Raw genomic sequence first — 19,240 nt, 5'->3', positions numbered from 1 at the left:
AGAGCACACATACTCCTATACAAGAGTGTGAGTGTGTGTGTGTGTGTGTGTGTGTGTGATCTGAGAGCACACATACTCCTATACAAGAGTGTGTGTGTGAGTGTGTGTGTGTGATCTGAGAGCACACATACTCCTATACAAGAGTGTGAGTGTGTGTGTGTGTGTGTGTGATCTGAGAGCACACATACTCCTATACAAGAGTGTGTGTGTGTGTGAATGTGTGTGTGATCTGAGAGCACACATACTCCTATAGAAGAGTGTGAGTGTGTGTGTGAGTGTGTGTGTGCGCGCGTGTGCACACACATCTCCCCTTTTCCTCTGCGTTGCTCCCGAGTGTTTGATTCTATGGATGCATCACGTGTCTTCAACTACACTGAGGCGCCGTTAGAGGGTTCTGGTCTTTGGCTGCCGCACACAATGCTGCAGGGAAGCCCAGTATTCCTCCCACCAGGACATTCCTAGAGACGGAAGCGCTGAGTAGGAGCCGGCCAAGCACAGACACAGGGAACAGGGCTAAAGGAAGGTGCTCCCTGTGGCGGCAGCCGGAGGTGAGCAGGCGCCCAGCAGCAGGACCCGGCAGCTCAGTGTGGCTGAGACCCGGTGCTCCTGAGGGCGAGGCGCCATCAGAGTAACGCTGTGTACACGGTCCTCCTGGCTCCACGCAGTGGCATGTTCATATAGGAGCTGGAAATGTGGAAAGCGAAACTTTCCTATACGTTTCATTATCACATTTTCCTTGACTTCCTCCACTTTATTGCTAGGGATGTTGCAAGTTTTAATTTTGAAAGAAAGCATTCGTTTTGGAAAGTCCTGTGAGATGATCAGAGCTCAGGAACATTATAAAGTCAGGAGTCATTTCAATTTCCACCGTGCAGAAAGCATTTTCCTGATTTCAATGATAGTTGGGTTAGATTTACAATCAGGTTTGATTTACATAATCCCCCAAAGACAGCCTCAGAAATCCATTAACGGTCACCTTACTTTCCCATACAGATGCTAAATCCGAAGCCATTCATTCATTTCCTCTTCCGTTATCCAATTCCAGGCTTTTGTAAAATGTACTGCTTATGACACTTTCATCTCAAATAGAAAATCTTTCAGCTTGGCTTTCTCTCCTAGGAAACTCCATCCCACGATGTATCACTTGCTCCTCTTCATGTTACAGTGAAAGATTAAACAGGCATTTCCTTTCTGATGTGTGTAACATTGAAATCCAGACTCCAGAAATGTTCCCGGGAAATACCCACACACCCAGAGGGGCAGCGCTGAGGGCCTGTGTACCTCCACTGCTCCTGCTCGGGCTGCACAGCACCGTCCGCTCTCACAGCTCAGGCAGAATTTATTTGTGTAATAAGCAGAGACATCTCCTTGGTTCCCAGGTGTCCAGTTGCAGAAGCCTGAAGCTAATGACCTGCTGCTACTCATCACACCCCAAGTACACAACTTCCATCACACAAAACACAACCCAAACACACAACTTCCATCACACAGAACACAACCTCCACACCCCAAATACACAGCCTCCATCACACAAAACACAACCTCCACACCCCAAATACACAGCCTCCATCACATAGAACACAACCTCCACACCCCAAGTACACAACTTCCATCACACAAAACACAACCTCCACACCCCAAGTACACAACTTCCATCACACAAAACACAACCTCCACACCCCAAATACACGGCCTCCATCACATAGAACACAACCTTCACACCCTAAATACACGACTTCCATCAGTTTCCTCTTTTGAAAGAAAATAACAACTGTCAGCCCTTACTAATGAAAAATATTAATTATTTTCATTCAAATTCTCATTTGAATCACAACTACAAGGATGATCAATCTCAAAATCTTATTAGTTCTGCTAGCATAAACCATTTAGAAGCTCATGCAGGTTCATTGTGCAGGGAGAAAAAACTAGCATGACAGGTTTTTTTTTAATGAACAATTTACAATGAATACTGTTGTCAACAAACATTTTCCAATGTTGCAAAACTGCAAACACAGACTTTAGTGTCAAAACCAACATTTTAAATATGGGAATAATTGCTGCAGGTGCCTCAGATACTAATATGTACATAGGTATCTGTCAGAATAGGTTAGATTACATGTGAATACTTTCCATAACAAAATGAAGTGAGCAACTAAATTACTTTAGAAAAACATATATCCCCTATAGGATATTAGCTCCTTCTTCTCTGTACTACTGGTTTGTGAGAGACCAGTCGGGAGCCGAAAACCAGGACTATAGGCTTTATTAGGGGAAAGACCTGCCGGGCTGTCTCGCAAGAGGAGAACAGCAACCCGTGCAGAGGTGAGCACCTCTTCTGAGGGGAGGGATGGGAAGGAATGGGGGCTTAGTGTACTCGGCGCACACTGATTGGTGGCTTAATGTATGGTCCATATAGGAAGAAGGGCTCAGGGCCGTGGTCGTCAAACCGCGGCTCGCGAGCCACATGCGGCTCTTTGGCCCCTTGAGGGTGGCTCTTCCACAAAATACCATGTGCGGGCACGCACCTACAGTGCGATTAAAACTTCGTGGCCCATTCTCAGAAGACGGTATTTTGTGGAAAAGCCACACTGAAGGGGCCAAAGAGCCGCATGTGGCTCGCGAGCCGCGGTTTGCCGACCACTGGATTTGGCAGGTGTTGATTGGTGGTTCAATGTAGAGTCCATATAAGGTACATGGTTAGTCACTCAGGTATTTCTGGGCTGCAGGTTACGTCATACTCCGCCCACCAGTTGGGGGAAAGGAGAATCTATCAGTTTGGTCCAACACAAGCAGGTGGAGATAAAAAATTCAGCCACAGGATAACTGGAGGTCTGAGGCCTGGTTGATGAGGGGAGCTCCAGTGCGTGGAGTGGTGGTATTAGTGCAGGGCTATCCCTTTTGTATTAAGAAGAAACCATCGGCAATGAAAGTTATTCTGCTCTTTATGGACCTCGCGGGGGCTCCCCAGTGAGCATGTGCCGCAGAGTGTAATAGCTCTTCCCATCCAGCTCAAGACTAAGGTCTTCACTGTCCAGACGCACCCACGTGGCTTCTAGCTGCTCAGCCAAGATCTCGCTTGGAGCAGCAGCTCGGTATTGCCCTCCCCACTGCCTCTGCTTCAGCCGGGACATAGCCAGAGAGCCCTCGGCTCTGAGGCTAAGTCCTCTCTCCCCTGTAAACTACTGGCCAGGATGAGAAGGGAGTTTGGTAGTCCCACTGACTCCAGGGTAAGGGAATAAGAGTAGATAATACAGACCGAGGATTGGGGAAACCACGGGCCATGAGCAAAATCTAGTACGAACACTGACCTGTGGTTTTTAAATAAATGAGAGCATGCATTTACCAGCTGCTTTCATCTGACCTGAGTACCTCTGACAGAGACAGAGCGGCCTGCAAAGCCACGCTGTGTGTCATCAGCTGCCGCGGACCGCAGCAGGGACCGACACCAGAAAGAACCACGCGAGGAGCATCTCACTTGGGGTAACTGTGCAGGAGGGAGCAGTCAGGACCCCAGAGACACGGGAGCCCGATGGGAGCACGTGCATGGCAGGTGTTAAGAGAGAATAACCAAGAGCTTCCACGCACATATGCATAACCCATGGGCACAGGCGACAGTGTGGTGAAGGCCGGGGGAGGGGGCGGGAACTGGGCAGAGGGGGCCAATGGGGGAAAATGGGAGACATCTGTAATGCTCTCAATAATAAAGATTAAACATGTTTTTAAATAAAGAAATTAAATAAAAAGTGTTTTCCTTCCAACTTTAGGGTTCATAAAATATGACCTATGTCTTAACTGAGCAGTATAACCAAATCGTTTCAACGAGAACCAACACAATCGGTACTCTAAGGTGGGCAAGGCATTCTGCTAAGCGCTGGGCTGGCCCTGTGCTCACCAACGTATGTCCGTTACTTCACGTAGGAAATTAGTTAGCACTGCACTAAACATTGATGGTGTTCTAAAGTTTACTAAGGGCTGGTACATATATTATTTTTCCTAATTTTGTCTTTAAACGAACCCTGAAAATAGAGAAATTGGAAAAGAAAAAAATACTCAGAGTGCTCAAGATCACACAGCATATAAAGACCAGAGCAGAGACTAAACCTCTTATCATCTTGCTCCAAGGGGAACACTCTATCATGCCATTTTCCTTAGCCATCTAAAAAAAACCCATACAAAAAATTTTATAAAACTCTAAAAGCATCCACAGCTAATTAAATTAATGCTTTAAACACACCTGCTCCCTGCAAGAAATTCTCACTCCAAACACTTTAAAAGAGAAACTGTGGTCAATTTTAAGTTTAAGCAAGGTCAACTAAAATCACACAGAAATAGAAGCGCTACCTGCTCCTTAATTATTTAGTAATTATTCAGGTTAGAAAGACTCTTGAATCTTCCTAACATGTTTTTTAAGTTTAGTTAAAACGGTATTTTAAGACAACCTTTTCAGCTTCCTACTGCGATAATTATACTTATGTCTTTTCAAAATATTTGACAGATGTGCATGACTGTGAGCAGAGAAAAAAATAAATATTCAGTTCAAAGGAACATCGAAAGTTAGCATTTCTCATACTTTTACTCGGAGTTCACAACTTCAGAAAGTTATGGGACTCAGACATGTGATTAAGGCAGCAGCCAAAATACCATTACACCAGCCCGCCCCACGCGTGACGCTCCCGCTGGGAATGGACCCCAAGGAGCTCCGCACGTGGTCTGTCGGGGCTGCGGCTCACGCAGAACTGAAGAGTTTAGCCCCAAAGCCAGCCAAGAAGACAGAAAAGGAGCTTAGCCAAAGGCATCACAGTTACAAACAATACTGCCTTTCATTTAATTATTTTTAAAAAATGTTTCTATTGATTTCAGAGAGAGGAAAGGAGAGGGACAGGGAGAGGGAGAGAGAGAGAAACAACAATGATGAGAGAGAATCATCGATCTGCTGCCTCCTTCTGGGGATCGAACCTGCAACCCATGCATGTGCCCTGACCAGGAATCAAAGCGTAACCTCCTGGTTCATGGTTCATGGGTCAAGGCTCAACCACTGAGCCACACCGGTGGGGCAGAATGACCCCTTTAGAGAGAAGCAAGGAGGCGTGGACCAGAGAGCCCTGCTGGGGCCCCCCTAGAGTTTTTTTCCTAATGAAGCTAAGCCAATGGGTTTCCTGCCTGAAGCGCCCCAGTTGTTTCGGCCCATGGACTGCCGAGAGAGGGCATGACGGTTCTAACCAGATATAGTGAGTTTAAATGAGAATATTACATAACGGAGACATTGTTTAATATTCATTCTCATGCTCTTGCCTTCAGTTTCCTATAGATGGTTTTGTCTCGGTATCATCGCCACCGGACAGTACCTCCATGGGACCTTTGTGTATGTTTCCCTGGGACTGTTACTTATTATTTCGGCACTGAATAAGCAATTCTGGACTTGCCATATTTTCAAACACCTGCCTAGTGGACCAGTTAGCAATACCTGCATAACTTACACATTGGGAAACATAAATCCTTACAGATATATCTCAAGTATGTGTTAGTTTTTTTTTTGTGGAATATTCAAAAAAAACCCTGCCATTCAGTAAATATGTTTCAATCCTCTTGGTCTCCTACTCTGACACATCCATTAGAAGTCCCCCCCCCCCCCGACACCCTGGCACCCTGGGGCCCTCTCCTTTTCACGTCAGGTGCTCCAGGACTGTGTGACTGTCCGCACTGAGCCATGCTGTCCTGGTTAAGGGGAGGCTGTAGATTTTCTTCTCATCTCAAATGTCAACCCGGAAGTTCTCTCCGCCCCAGCCCCCTCCCCCCCGCCCACCTCAGGTGGACCAATGCTCCTCTAGCTGAGCCCCAGGGGCTGCTGGCACACCCACTGTGGCTGGGCTTCGGTGCTGTTCCATTTCTTGGTCACCTGTCCTGTTTCTCCACCCGACTGTAAGCTCCAAAGACAAGAACTATCTGCAGCTTGTCATGCTTATAATCCCGGATCCAGCACATGGTCTAGTACGTAGTAAACACTCAATATATAATAATTAAGTCACGGTAATGACTAACAATGAAATCTGATATTTACTGAAAACATACTTATAGGCTAGGCACCATGCTAACCAAATTATACCCATTACTTCATGGAACTCTCAAGAAAACTCTCTGGAGAATGTGCTATGATAATTTGCATTTTCCAAGTGAGGAAAACTAGGTTGAGAGGGTGAAGTAATTTGGTAAAGTAACATTCCACGTGGCAAAGCTGGGATCCGCATCAGGGCGGTCTGGATTCACAGTCGGTGCTCATGACCTCGACGACCACACCGACTGAGTAAGTGAATGATGTGCATGAATGAATGAATGAATATGGAAGATTCATGTATCTAAAGAGGAATCCCATTCATGAGACAGGTAGGCTAAGGTAGAAAGTGAAACAAAAGAAGCCGCTGGGGGGCAGGGGGGAGACAGGCACAGTCACAGGCGTCACCATTATTGGGAAGAGCAGCTCCATCTCAATGGCCCGGGGATCCCAGCACCCGCTGCATCTCCCGAGTCACAGTGTACGCACTGCGTCGGGGGCAGTGCCTCTGGAAGCCTCCCACATCACTCCGCTTATGATAGGAATAATTTAGACTTTAAAAAAATTGAGATTAACATTTATTTCTGCATAAAAATTCAGGGTGACTATCTCTCTGATGTTTAGTAAGAAATACCTACTGCTAAGACGGACAGTTTTATTAGCAATTCCATTTTTATTCACTGCTATAACAGTAGAGTGATAAGTAATCACCTATGACTACATAAAAGGAATATTTGCAAAAAGGCATGGGTTCCCTACCCATCTGTAATTATTTAGTAAAAAAATAATTATACTTCTTTAGCAAGAAGCAGCTAAGGATGCCCAGACAATATTAATAATTTCTCTGATTGACAGCACAGGGAAATGGATGCTTTTTTCACAAAAGCCTCTTAGTTGGTGTAACTACACTGTGGGACAGACCCTGGGCGCTTTACGTCACTGCTCCGGCCCTTACTAAGTGACAGCACTGGCCAGGCCTTAAATACTCAACAGGAAGCGCCATGGCAGGTGCTTCGGAAAAACGCAGGCTTCCCATGAAACCAGGCTGAAGGGCCTCAGAGACCCCTGCCAACCTCCGCCCCAGTGCCCGCCAGCCAAGGCCAGCGCACGAACAGCCACAGGTCCTCCGAGCCATCACTGCCCGCTCCCATCGGCATCCGTGGTCTAGAACGTTCTCTGCACCAATCTTTTTCAAGGCCCGGGACACACATTTGCATTCTGTCCTTCCCTCTAGGACAGCATATACTCCTAGCTCCTGCCCTGCCTGATGCCCTACGTCAGTCACGGCCTCCACACAGCCCCGCAGACACCGGCTTCCGGCCTCACAACCCCTGCAGCGACCCTGACAGGGAGGCTACTCAACAAGCATCGTTCCCGTCATATTGGGAAAAGCTCAATTTGGTTCTGTTTCTCTTCACGTAAAGCCTCATCTGCCAGAACATAATGTGATCCAAGTATCTGTGATCGGCTAATATTGATTTCCGTATCTTCAATAGCACATTTAAAACCAACAGCTTTAAAAGGTTTAATTTCTAGTGATTCGATGGATTGTTTTTTGCTAATACAAGGGAGTGATTTTCAATAAATTAGGGTGTTTTGGCATTTTACAAGATACCACTGGACTTGAAGGACCCTCACTTGACCAGTCCCCAAGGAGAGGAGCGCCTGAGGCTCTGCCTGCGCCCCGGCCATGTCCACGCCTCTGAGGGGAGTCCTCCCCGTGCCCCCAACCATGTCCATGCCTGTGAGGGGAGTCCTCCCCTGCGCTCCCGGCCATGTCCACGCCTCTGAGGGGAGTCCTCCCCGCGCCCCCGGCCATGTCCTTGCCTGTGAGGGGAGTCCTCCTTGTGCCCCCGGCCATGTCCACGCCTGTGAGGGGAGTCCTCCCCGTGCCCCCGGCCATGTCCACACCTGTGAGGGGAGTCCTCCCCCTGCCCCCGGCCATGTCCACACCTGTGAGGGGAGTCCTCCCCGCGCCCCCGGCCATGTCCACACCTGTGAGGGGAGTCCTCCCCGCGCCCCCGGCCATGTCCACGCCTGTGAGGGGAGTCCTCCCCGCGCCCCCGGCCATGTCCACACCTGTGAGGGGAGTCCTCCCTGTGCCCCCAGCCATGTCCACGCCTGTGAGGGGAGTCCTGCCCACAAGGCGATGCCTGTGCCGTGAGCAGGGTGAGCTTCTCTGAAATGCTGGTGCTCCTCCACCTACTCCCCCGCCCAGTGGGGCCAGCAGGCGGTTCTGGTTTCCAGGACCCCTTCTGGGAGCTCTCCTGAACCAGGAGGGCCACGGGAAGCGATTTATAAAGTGGGTCACATCTCCCTGATGGGTGACCCTTTGCAGCAGGCTGACCTGGCCGCCCCAAGTCTGTGGACTATTCAGCTCACCTCTCTCTACTCTCAAGCATTTCCTCTTTTCGACGATATATTACGGGGTTCCCCTGCAAAGGCGATCCACTGTGTTCACTAAGGTCGCCAAGGACACGGGAGCCCAGATCTCCAGTGCCCTCAGAGTGGGTTTCTCCAGGTGAGAGGGGACAGGGCCTGGCAAACACGTGAGGCAGAAGTACAGGCGTCCGGCGACAAGTACCAGCGCCCCCGAAATGCTGATGGTGCGTCACTCACATGGAGGGGTGCACTTTGGGACTTTGTCTGCTTTCCTAAAACAGTGCTTCTCTACATATGAGCCATAGCAGATTTATAAGAAAAAGCAAATAACCATGAAAAATATTTTGTTGAAACTAATGGGTCCGTGTAAATATCTCTTTCATTTGCTTTTTTTTTTTTTTGTCTTTCTCCAATCTTTATTCTGGTTAATGTTTTAAATTGAATGTATTTGGATGCATCGATTATTGCTGTTCGTGCTATAGATAAGCACACACATTGGGGCTCTGTTCCCAAACCCACCAACGTTCATTTTACTGCGGCTCCTTAATCTGTACGGTCACCAACACGGATGCTTTAGGACCCGGCTTTTTGAAAAGACAGGATCAGAACACTTTCTGAATATAGTTTCCTGAGCATTTGGACGCCCACACTGTGACACTGCACACCTGGCTACACTTTATTTAAAGTAAGAACCAAATGTGATGTGTCACACCACATCAACCTACTTGCTGACTCTCAAACGTTGTTCTGCATTTAGCAGCGTGTAGAATAAATAAGACATCACTACACATTGTTACCATACCTGATGGTGAGCTGTTTTCTAAAGCTACTATTTTGTGAGTGATTCAGAACTTGTTTCATATCTTTTCCCATGTCCTCCCTATCTCCATTATAACAAAAGCTCCCCCTTAGTCTCTGTATTTGCTTCTAAAATAATAAAATGTTCTTAAATGTTTCTAAAATGAACCTTGACATCATCATCTAAAAAAATCATGATAATTCTCATATCTTAAGACAATGATCTCATGATCATTTTAGAAAACATGGTTAATGTGAGTTTCATGGCTGTGTATTTCTCCCATGCCTCCCAGGTAAAGGACAGTAATATGACCAGTCCGTTTGTGTCTGTCTTACATCCCGAAATGGTTGAATGGGCCAACTCATCTGGAATGTCTCCAAAGCTTTGGTCCTCTTTGACATGTACTTCCCATGTAATGTGGTTTCACACTCAACAAAAAATGTAGTTATTTATAACTTTAACTCATACCGACAGTTTTCAGTACTTACTTTATAATATCTCCTTCAAGGGCAATCACCCTCTTGATGATCTTCTGTCCTGGGTTTTTAGGGGACCTAGAATAAGATAAGGTTATATGATCAGTTATGGCTCTGTTGCTTTAAGAACAAAGAACAAAAAGAACAAAAAGATAGTCGACCACGACATAGGCTACATTAAAGGCATTACAGAATCCTGAATCCATGCCCTTGATCCTACTTTGGCCCCAAGTGAGACGGAGTGACTATCTAAGTGGTTCTCTGGAGGGGAAGTCATGCTGAAATTTCACCAAAATTAAAGAAAAGAGGGATAAAGAATTTCATTACGAAAGCTAAGTTCCTGAAGGAAAGGGGACTCATGCATAAAAAAATATATGATCAGACATTTCTGTATTTCAATTTCTTCATTCCGTTTAAAATTAACAGAGGATTCTGATTTAAATCCTCGAGAAAACATGGAGGATGGGAGGTATTTTTTGAGAAAAATAAGGAATTAGAAATTCTCTTAAACTATATTTAGGTTTAGGCACTTAAGGATTATGTCATTCAGAGTGCTAAAACAAGGCTACTGACAGCTCAAAGAAATGGCTAGGGTCTGATATGCTTAACACAGACATCATTTATTTAAGCTGTGACCAATAGCTTATGGTAAATAATTACTTGAAGTAACAGCCTTTATCGAAATGAATACCCCTCCCTCTCTTCCTGCCTCCTTCCCTCTCCCCCTCCCCTTCACTCTATCTGTGGTCGCTCTCATTCTGGGGGAAGCTGTGCCCAGCAGCCCTTCCCAAGGGCATCAGTGAGGTCTGCCAACCATCACGTGAAGGGACTTGGAGATACATCCCTCAGCCCCAGGCAAGTCCTCAGGGTGCAGCTTGGCTATAGCCTCACTGCCACCCGATGGGAGACCTGAGCCAGGCACCCCACCCGCTCCGCTGGCTCTGGCTTCCTGATCCTGAGAAAATGTGTGAGCCCGCCGCCGTGGCTCAGTGGTTGAGTGTCGCCCTATGAACCAGGAGGTCAGGGTTCGGTTCCCATTCCGGGTACATGCCCAGGTTGCAGGCTTGATCCCTAGTAGAGGGCGTACAGGAGGCAGCCAGTCAATGATTCTCTCTCATCATTGATGTTTCTCTCTCTCTCTCTCTTTCTCTCTCTCTCTCTCTCTCCCTTCCTCTCTGGTATCAATAAAAATCTATTTAAAATATATATGATATGTGAGATAAGGTTTGTTTTAAGCTGCTAAGGTTGGTGGGATCATCTGTTACATGGCAATGGGTAACTCAATCTTAATACGTCCCATTTCCTACCAATAAGACTTAAAGCCTCTTGACTGAATGGGCCTGTTTCATGTAAGTGATCATTGAATATGTATTTGAAAATCAGGGATAAAAATATTTCCAGCCCAGCCAGTGTGGCTCAGTGGTTGAGCATCTACCCATGAACCAAGAGGTCACCAGTGGTTCTATTCCTGGTCAGGGCACATGCCTGGGTTTCAGGCTTGATCCCCAGTGTGAGGCATGGAGGAGGCAGCTCATCAATGTTTCTATCTCTCTGCCCCTCTCCCTTCCTGTCTCTAAAAAATAAAAAAATCAATAAAAAAATATTTTTAAAAATATTTTCAGTTCAAGTGTCATTTGAATTGAATTGAATATTTTTTGAAAAAAAGGTAAATGCACAAAAACTAAAACTAAAAAGGTTAAATATATTCAGATTATAATACTTCATCAAAGGAAACAAAAAGTGTCAATAAGAGTAGTGATTTACATTACAACTTGCAGAGAAAATGAAGTCGCCTCAACCATTTGCATCGACTTGTGACAATTCGTCTCACAATTTTTCACTACATTTATTTTTTATTTTAAAAGCAAATTTGATCAGAGTGTTTGACTGAACTCTCCTCTTCACTGAATTGACTACACATTCTATTCCTATACATGTAATGTCACTCATGTACAGTCAGAGTGAGGGCGCTCCCCGGATGAGAGAACTCATGTCCTCTGAACTGGGCTGTTTTTAGAAAGTTCCCTCCCATGTGTCTCCGTAGACAACCAGAAACCTATGATATTCAACCTCAGTGATCACCAAAGAATTCATATTAAAACAATGGAGTATTTATATTTTCCTATTATATTGACAAGGAAATAATAATAACAATACAGTTTGTTGTTAAGGATTTAGGGACATGGCTAATCTGAATATAAAGTGTATGGTGCCTAAATGCCTTTCTGTAAGTATGTCAAGATTTTATATTCTTTTTAACATAACAATTACACGTTTTGGAATTTATCCAAATGAAATGATTATGAACTTATACATAATTTCATCTACTTGGATGTCATCTGTTTTAAAAAATAAAATAAATTAATTCAACAAGAATAGCTTGGTTAACTAAATTATAGTCCATCCACATAATATTTCCAAGTCATTAAAAATGATGTTATAAAAAATGTTAATGATGTGGAAAAATCAACCGAATGTATAGATCGAAAATGCAAGTGAGATTATCTGATGTGTACCACGACTTCACCTCTGTCATTGGAGGGAATGTACGTGCAGTCGCGCTGGGAAAAATCAGGAAGGTCCTAGAACAAAAGGAAGGGGAGGCTAAGAGGGGGCTGCCTGCATTTGGGTTCAGTCCTGGGAAGCCCCTTAGCAGGTGACAACTGTTGGTGTCATGTGACATTCCCTGAGAAGAAACCTCTCAGGGAGGGGTGAGACCTGAACTAATGACCAGTTCCCCCACCGAATGTTGGTGCGATATTGATGCTCATGAAACCACAGGAAAAGCAAGCCTTATCGGCATAAAACAATATTCTATGCCAGTGGTTCTCAACCTTCCTAATGCCGCGACCCTTTAGTACAGTTCCTCATGTTGTGGTGACCCCCAACCATAAAATTATTTTCGTTGCTACTTCATAACTGTAATTTTGCTACTGTTATGAATCGTAATGTAAATATCTGATATGCAGGTTGTATTTTCATTGTTACAAATTGAACATAATTAACGCATAGTGATTAACCACAAAAACAATATGTAATTATATATGTGTTTTCTGATGGTCTTAGGCGACCCCTGTGAAAGGGTCGTTCGACCCCCAAAGGGGTCTCGACCCACAGGTTGAGAACCGCTGTTCTATGCCAACAGTCTGTAAGCTTTTGAGATACTTGAAAACTAGTTTAGATTTCTAAATTAATCTGTATTTTAAGATCACGAAGAAGCAAAATAGAATATGCAAAGTGAGCTATCTATGTAATTAAAGTCTTATGAATTACTACTCAGATATATCTATAAATTTTAATGTAATATTAAACTCGGATCTAATCAAATGATTCAAAATGAAAAGAAGCTATTACTAACATTAATCCCATTACTGCTCAAAAATCTGTACTTTAATCATTAGGCTGCTGGATGCCGTACTTTGAAATCCGTGGAAGTGACATGGAAATTGTTGCGGATTTACATTGGGAGAGTCCCGGCCACTTGCAGATCCCAGGACGTGAAGAATAACAAGTAAAGGATTTCACCGTTCTGTAGGGACATAGCGCATCCCTGCCCCATGATACCAACATTTGCATTTACATTTGTCATTTGAGTGTTTCCGGAGTGAGCATTGTTTCGCAGCATTTATTTCTGGAGCCTGGGTTTTAACTGTTCTGTTTCCTGCGGATGATTTAATTAGGCGGGAGCTCTGGGAGGCTTGGACAGAGGCCTGGGGTGGTCTCCGCACGGCAGGACTCAGTTTGATTTGGCAGAATTTGTCTCTAGCGGGTGTGGTTGTGGGGAGGGAACAGTCCAGCATAGGTGTAAGATTTATGATACTTAATATTCTTCTTTTTAAAAAAAAACATTATATATATATATATATATATATATATATATATATATATATATATTTATTTATTTCAGAGAGGAAGGGAGAGGGAGATAAAAACATCAATGATGAGAGAGAATCATTGATCAGCTGCCTCCTGCACGCCCCCTGTGGGGAACCAAGCCCAAAACCCAGGCACGCGTCCTGACCTGGAATTGAACTGTGACCTCCTGTTTCATAGGTCGACTCTCAACCGCTGAGCCACACCAGCCAGGCAGTATTCTTAAATTTCACTCCCTACCTTGATGGAAATGTTGCCATTTTTACCCTGTGATAGGCCCAATAGAGTCATGTCTTTGGTCTAAGCACTCTCTCTAGGTGAAATTCCACATGGAAACTAGCATGATTTCTCTAAAGTGCTTAATCTCCACTGAACATTGACAATGGAGGTTAGAAGTGTAATATGGCCCGTTCTGCTCTAACCCCACTGAGCTGGTTAGATTGGAAAGCACAGAACCTGTGTTTTGCAGGAGACTTCTTAGGCCCCAACAACTCCGCACAATTGGCTCCCCTGAAAACGTCAACTTGATGCCCCCATAGCAGACAGAATAGTCTCCGAACATTCTCTCCAGAAATAAAACCCGTGAGGCTGGGGATGTGCAATCCACCTGCCACAGCTCCCCTCTGGGAACGGCAGTGTCACCCGCTCAGCGTGAGCGCCATGTCCACAGCGCTGCTGCGAAGGCATCCGACACCTTTCCCAGGCATTCCATCTCCCGCAGTTCATACTGCGATACATGCTACCATGATAGTTGATCAACACTTTCAACTAAAAAACACGAAGATGAAATGCCGTGTCTAACTCCTGTTCTTAAAGGTACCCGTTTATCTCTAGGTCTCCCAGCAGGCCCTTCCTCCCCCAGTACATGGCATCATCTGCTTGCCTGGCCGGGCCCAGCCGTTCCCCCCGGCTGGCCACTGGCACACGGACGCCCCTGTCCAATTCCCTATAGCTCAATCCAAGACCTATCCCTAGTCTTTCCCAATTCTTTTGTCCAAAAATTTTCTCCAATACCACCCTATATATTTTGGACACTCGTGCATCTCAGATACCATCTTCCAATTAGAACATATGCCAGTTTGCTTTGGGCCCTCTGTTTTCAGCACAGTTATTTCCCGTTACTTTGCTTTGTGTTAGACAAAGGAGGAAAACTTCCTCAACACCCATCTTTTACTATTACAGTCCCCTAAGTGCTTATAATTCCAGGCTAGAGATTTAACTGCAATGTTCAGAGGAGTTCTATGAGCAAGAAGTAGCTAATTCAAGTATTTCTGGAAAAGTCATACCTCCTTTTGATGAACTTTTAATACTCAAAAGTCTATATACTCATAGCTACACTAATCTAATCAGACAATCACTATCCTACTGTAGAATTATTGCACATGCTTTAACAGATTTAAAAGAAAAGACAAGGACATGGAGCACAGAACAGAAAGTAAGGGGAATGACCACAGTTGAATCTCTTCAAGTATCTTTCAAACTACATCAGCACCCTTCTAAATTAAAAGCACATTTTAATTAGTTCCCAACAATCCATTCTAATCACTTCCAAGGCAAAGACTCAGCTGTTTGGAATGCAGACTGTATCACTGCTGTGGCCATGTGTACTTGACCTCCTCCTGTTAACAAAGACACTCAATTAATTATTTGCTGTTTTGAATGGCTATTTCGTTTCCCCTCCGCCTTCCTTTAAGTGCTGAAAGGCTCAGCCACTTTATCACCTTAACCTTAGCTTTGGAGAATGCAGTTTCTCAAGTGCCACCTAAATAACCATCTGGATCCAGAAAGCTAGTTTCCAGGACCCTATGCTGGAGGCAGCTGAAGTGACGCACTGACCCGGTGCCATGGCACCTTCCAGGAGAGCCTCTTCATTTCAGCTGCAGCTTCGGTGCCCAGTGGTCCCTTGAGGATGCAGACACACGTTGAGCACAGCTACAGTGACACACTGGCTTCATTAGAAATCTCACCAAATGCAAGAAAGTAAAGCTTTCAGTGTAAATTGCAGGCATGTCAATGAATAAATAGTGCATTGGTTTTTCCTATAGAGCTTCAGTGTTTCCACCTACTTTTAGTTTCATTAAGCCTGGTTGTATAGAGTCATATTTACACCTAAAACACCAAACCAGAACAAGAAAATAACTTTGAGGTCAAAGTGAAAATAGGTTTTGAAGGTATGGTAGAGGCAGTGAAGGTCTGGTTGTGAAAAGCTAGCCACAAAGCCGAAAGGTAGAGTCTGGAATGCATTGTGAATGTTCTTACTTCTCTTGAATTCTTAGAGCATTGATATCACGTGACATTTTAGAAGTTCCCATCTGCTTCCTGTGGGAAGTTTATTTATAGACTATTCCTGTCTCCACGAGGAGACATACATGTGAAAGCAGTGAGTGTCGTAACCTTCTCATTGCACCCAGTCCTATTTCAGTCACTGGTGCTTAAACAACGAATGAGTATTTAATGATCATTAGATCATGAGAAACACACCAATATATCGCAACTAGGTAGCTCGTATACGAAGAATCATAGGCTATTTGTTCTTCTGTGTCCAGCCTATCTCACTTAGCGTGATGTCCTCAAGGTTATCCCACGTTGTTGCACGTGTCTGACTTCCCTTCCTTAATTCTCTTTTTCATGACTGATATTATTCATTGTTTCATGAATATCCAAAATGATGTATCAGCCTGGTAGCAATCACTCGGTATATTTCTTAGACTCTAATTTACAAACATCAATGGAAACTTGGAAAAACACACAACTTCTCAGTTCTTTCCAAGAGAACGTCCTTGAAAACCAGCACAACCAGAAATCCAAAGCCCTGGAGATGCTCAGAATGAGCCCCAGAGAGGTGACCAGTGAGACATCTGTTCATTTTTCAGTCTCACATTCATTGTCTCAGTGTTTTCTCCTTAGTATAATAGCTATGCCACTTATCAGTACATTTTCTAGGCATTTATTCTGAGTATTTTAAAATGCTCAAACTAATTTAATTAGGGCATTTTAAATATTTTTAAAAAGTGAAATATTGGGTATATTTTACAATAATAAAGGTATACCGTAGACAAATGAATATTTTCCCCAAAGCACAAATCAGATTGTTAGAACTGAGACCAGCACTGGGGGTATCAGATTCTCTATCTATTACTCATTATAATAATTATAATTTCTCATGGTGGCCATTATTATTTGCAGTGGGATTTCAGTTTAAAAAACAATATATAAAATGTGTAAGTAACACCAAAGAGAAATTAATGGTGGCAGCCTCACACTATTTTTATTCTTTCTAAAAAGTTATTTATCCATGGTAAATTTTGATATGAGATAAACAAATCTCACTATTATCAACAGAAACACATCCTATTTAAAATAAGGTTATCATCTACACTAAGTATTCCATATATTCATGTGAGAAAGAAGAAAATTCGTTAATCCCAGTTTGAATAGATTAACGTTTATACAAAGTCCACAGAGAACACTCCTGACTCTTTGATGTCAAAATACCTTGATAGATCTAAGAAATATATCAGAAACACAAAGCCCTGTTAAAAAAAGAAAAATCCAAAATTTTGCTAAATCCAAAACATTTTCTTTTAACATCTGTGTGACTTTGCAAAAAATAATTAGAAATACATAAATATAATTTTAAATAATTCTTAATAGCAATTTAAATTAATAATTAATGAAAAGATCCATAGAGGAATTTAAGGAAGTTTGCTGCTATTTATAATTTTTTTAAATTAAATGTACTGGGGTGACATTGGCTAATTGAATTAGTATATAGGCTTGGACTGTACAAATCTATGATATATCATCTGTATATTCCATGGTGTGTTTACCATCCAAAGTCAAATCTCCTCCCACGATTATTGATATTTTGAAGGTCAATACTTGGTATTACATTTAGAGATGGTCATGAGTTGGGTCAACCATTTGGTCTAATAAGTTATTCCTCTTGAGCTTCATAAGAGGCAAAGACATAGGTACAATATAGATATCTATATCCATCCGCAGAGCATTTGCTAATGTCTCCGTGGCGCATGGACCACGCTGTCTGCCTATCACTGCACATGTCTCCAAAGACTTCCCGGGTGCTTTGGGCTTCTTACTACTTGTTTTTTGTTGTTGTTGTTTTCTTTTTCAAAATAACCTTTGTTCCCATCATCCAGAAATAATTTCTAGGAACATTTTGGTAATTACCTTTTCTTCTTTTTAAAAATCTCTATACATACTTATTTTTTTTAAAATGAAATAGCATATAATGTTTTCTAATCTGCTTTTCTCAAAATTTAATAGTTTGTTAAAGCAAGTTTTTCTCCAGTTCTTAACTCCTCAAAGAATGAGAAGTTGCAGGGCACCTAACACAAATTAAAAGTGAAAGATTTGTGATTATCTCATTAATTCTATCAATACTGGTGGTCAATGAGATACTAACCCAAATTAGGGCTTTGAGAGAATTGAATTATTGGGTTTGGCAGCAGTCACACTGTTAAAATTATGTGGGTAATTAACAATTCTTGCCTACAGTTAGGTCTATATTTGGCAAATCAAACCAATTGGTCATGCTTTCTACACCACTGAGGAAAACCTTGCTAAGCTTACTATTAAGACTGGGCCTGCCAAAATCAACAATTATAACTACTCTCCCGGGGCACCGCAAAATGTTTAAAGTAAACATTGAGGGTTGTCTTACTACCTTTTCACTAACTTTTAGCCCCACATCCGGTCCTCTGCCGCTTCGGCTGCCTCCCTTGTGTCTGCTCGGCGGAGACAGCACCACCCAGAAAAGCACCTGCCACTGTCACATAGGGGAGTCCCAACAACTGTGCTCAGTGTCTGGAGTAAAAGTGGCTTCTCTTACCTGTTGTTCTCTTGTTTCTTGGAAAAAGAAATGGGGAACTAAATAAATACAGAGGAATTAATTAAAGAACAGATAGAGGGGCATTGAAGGTCAAACACACATAACAAGATCTTTCCCAAAGACATTTTTTTCCCCAAGAACGTGTATGAATACATGCCTAACCCATGGACACAGACAATGGGGTGGTGAAGGCCTGGGGCAGGAGGGGGTGGGCTAGAAGAGGTCAATGGGGGGAGGAAGGAGACGTATGTAATACTTTCAACAAAAAAGATTTTATTTTGAAAAATCAAAGGCATTTTTAATGTCCCAGTGAGGATTGGTCATGGATCACTGTGCACAGTTGTTAATACTTGCCTCTGACTTCGGGTTCTACTAGAAAACCTGAAGCAACACGGTGGTTCTCCCTGCGTATTTGCCACAGTTTTGAAAATATCACAGATCCATTTGAGCCACTTCCTCCAAAAGCTAGACCCTAGTGCAGGGGTCCTCAAACTTTTTAAACAGGGGGCCAGTTCACTGTCCCTCAGACCGTTGGAGGGCCGGACTATAGTTTAAAAAAAAAACTATGAACAAATTCCTATGCACACAGCGGTGGCAAAAACAACTGGCAGGCCGGATAAATGTTTTCGGTGGTTCGCATGTGGCCCGAGGGCCGAGGACCCCTACCCTAGTGCGTCACTGAGGCAAAGGTACAAAACGGAATCAGGTACACGTCTCCATGAAGAAGCCATGGATGTGGAACTACCTATCCAGGGTGACATGCTAGCCCTCACTGGATCGCGAGTTACTCAAAGTCAAGTACTTTTAGC

General features: G+C 43.7%; 1 protein-coding gene across 1 annotated transcript in view; it reads right to left on the bottom strand.

Annotated features, from left to right (window-relative positions):
* Positions 1-19,240, bottom strand: part of IMMP2L (inner mitochondrial membrane peptidase subunit 2) — a 462,659-nt gene that overhangs the window by 131,597 nt on the left and 311,822 nt on the right. Inside the window, exon 5 of the mRNA XM_006085318.3 lies at positions 9,719-9,784. Within this exon, the coding sequence (XP_006085380.1) occupies positions 9,719-9,784 (66 nt within the window). The remainder of the gene's footprint in view (positions 1-9,718; positions 9,785-19,240) is intronic.

The sequence above is a fragment of the Myotis lucifugus genome, unplaced genomic scaffold (assembly GCF_000147115.1).
Source record: "Myotis lucifugus unplaced genomic scaffold, Myoluc2.0 scaffold_18, whole genome shotgun sequence".
Lineage (NCBI taxonomy): Eukaryota > Metazoa > Chordata > Mammalia > Chiroptera > Vespertilionidae > Myotis > Myotis lucifugus.
The sequence above is the reverse complement of the archived record's forward strand: the minus strand, read 5'-3'. Positions and strand labels throughout refer to the sequence as shown.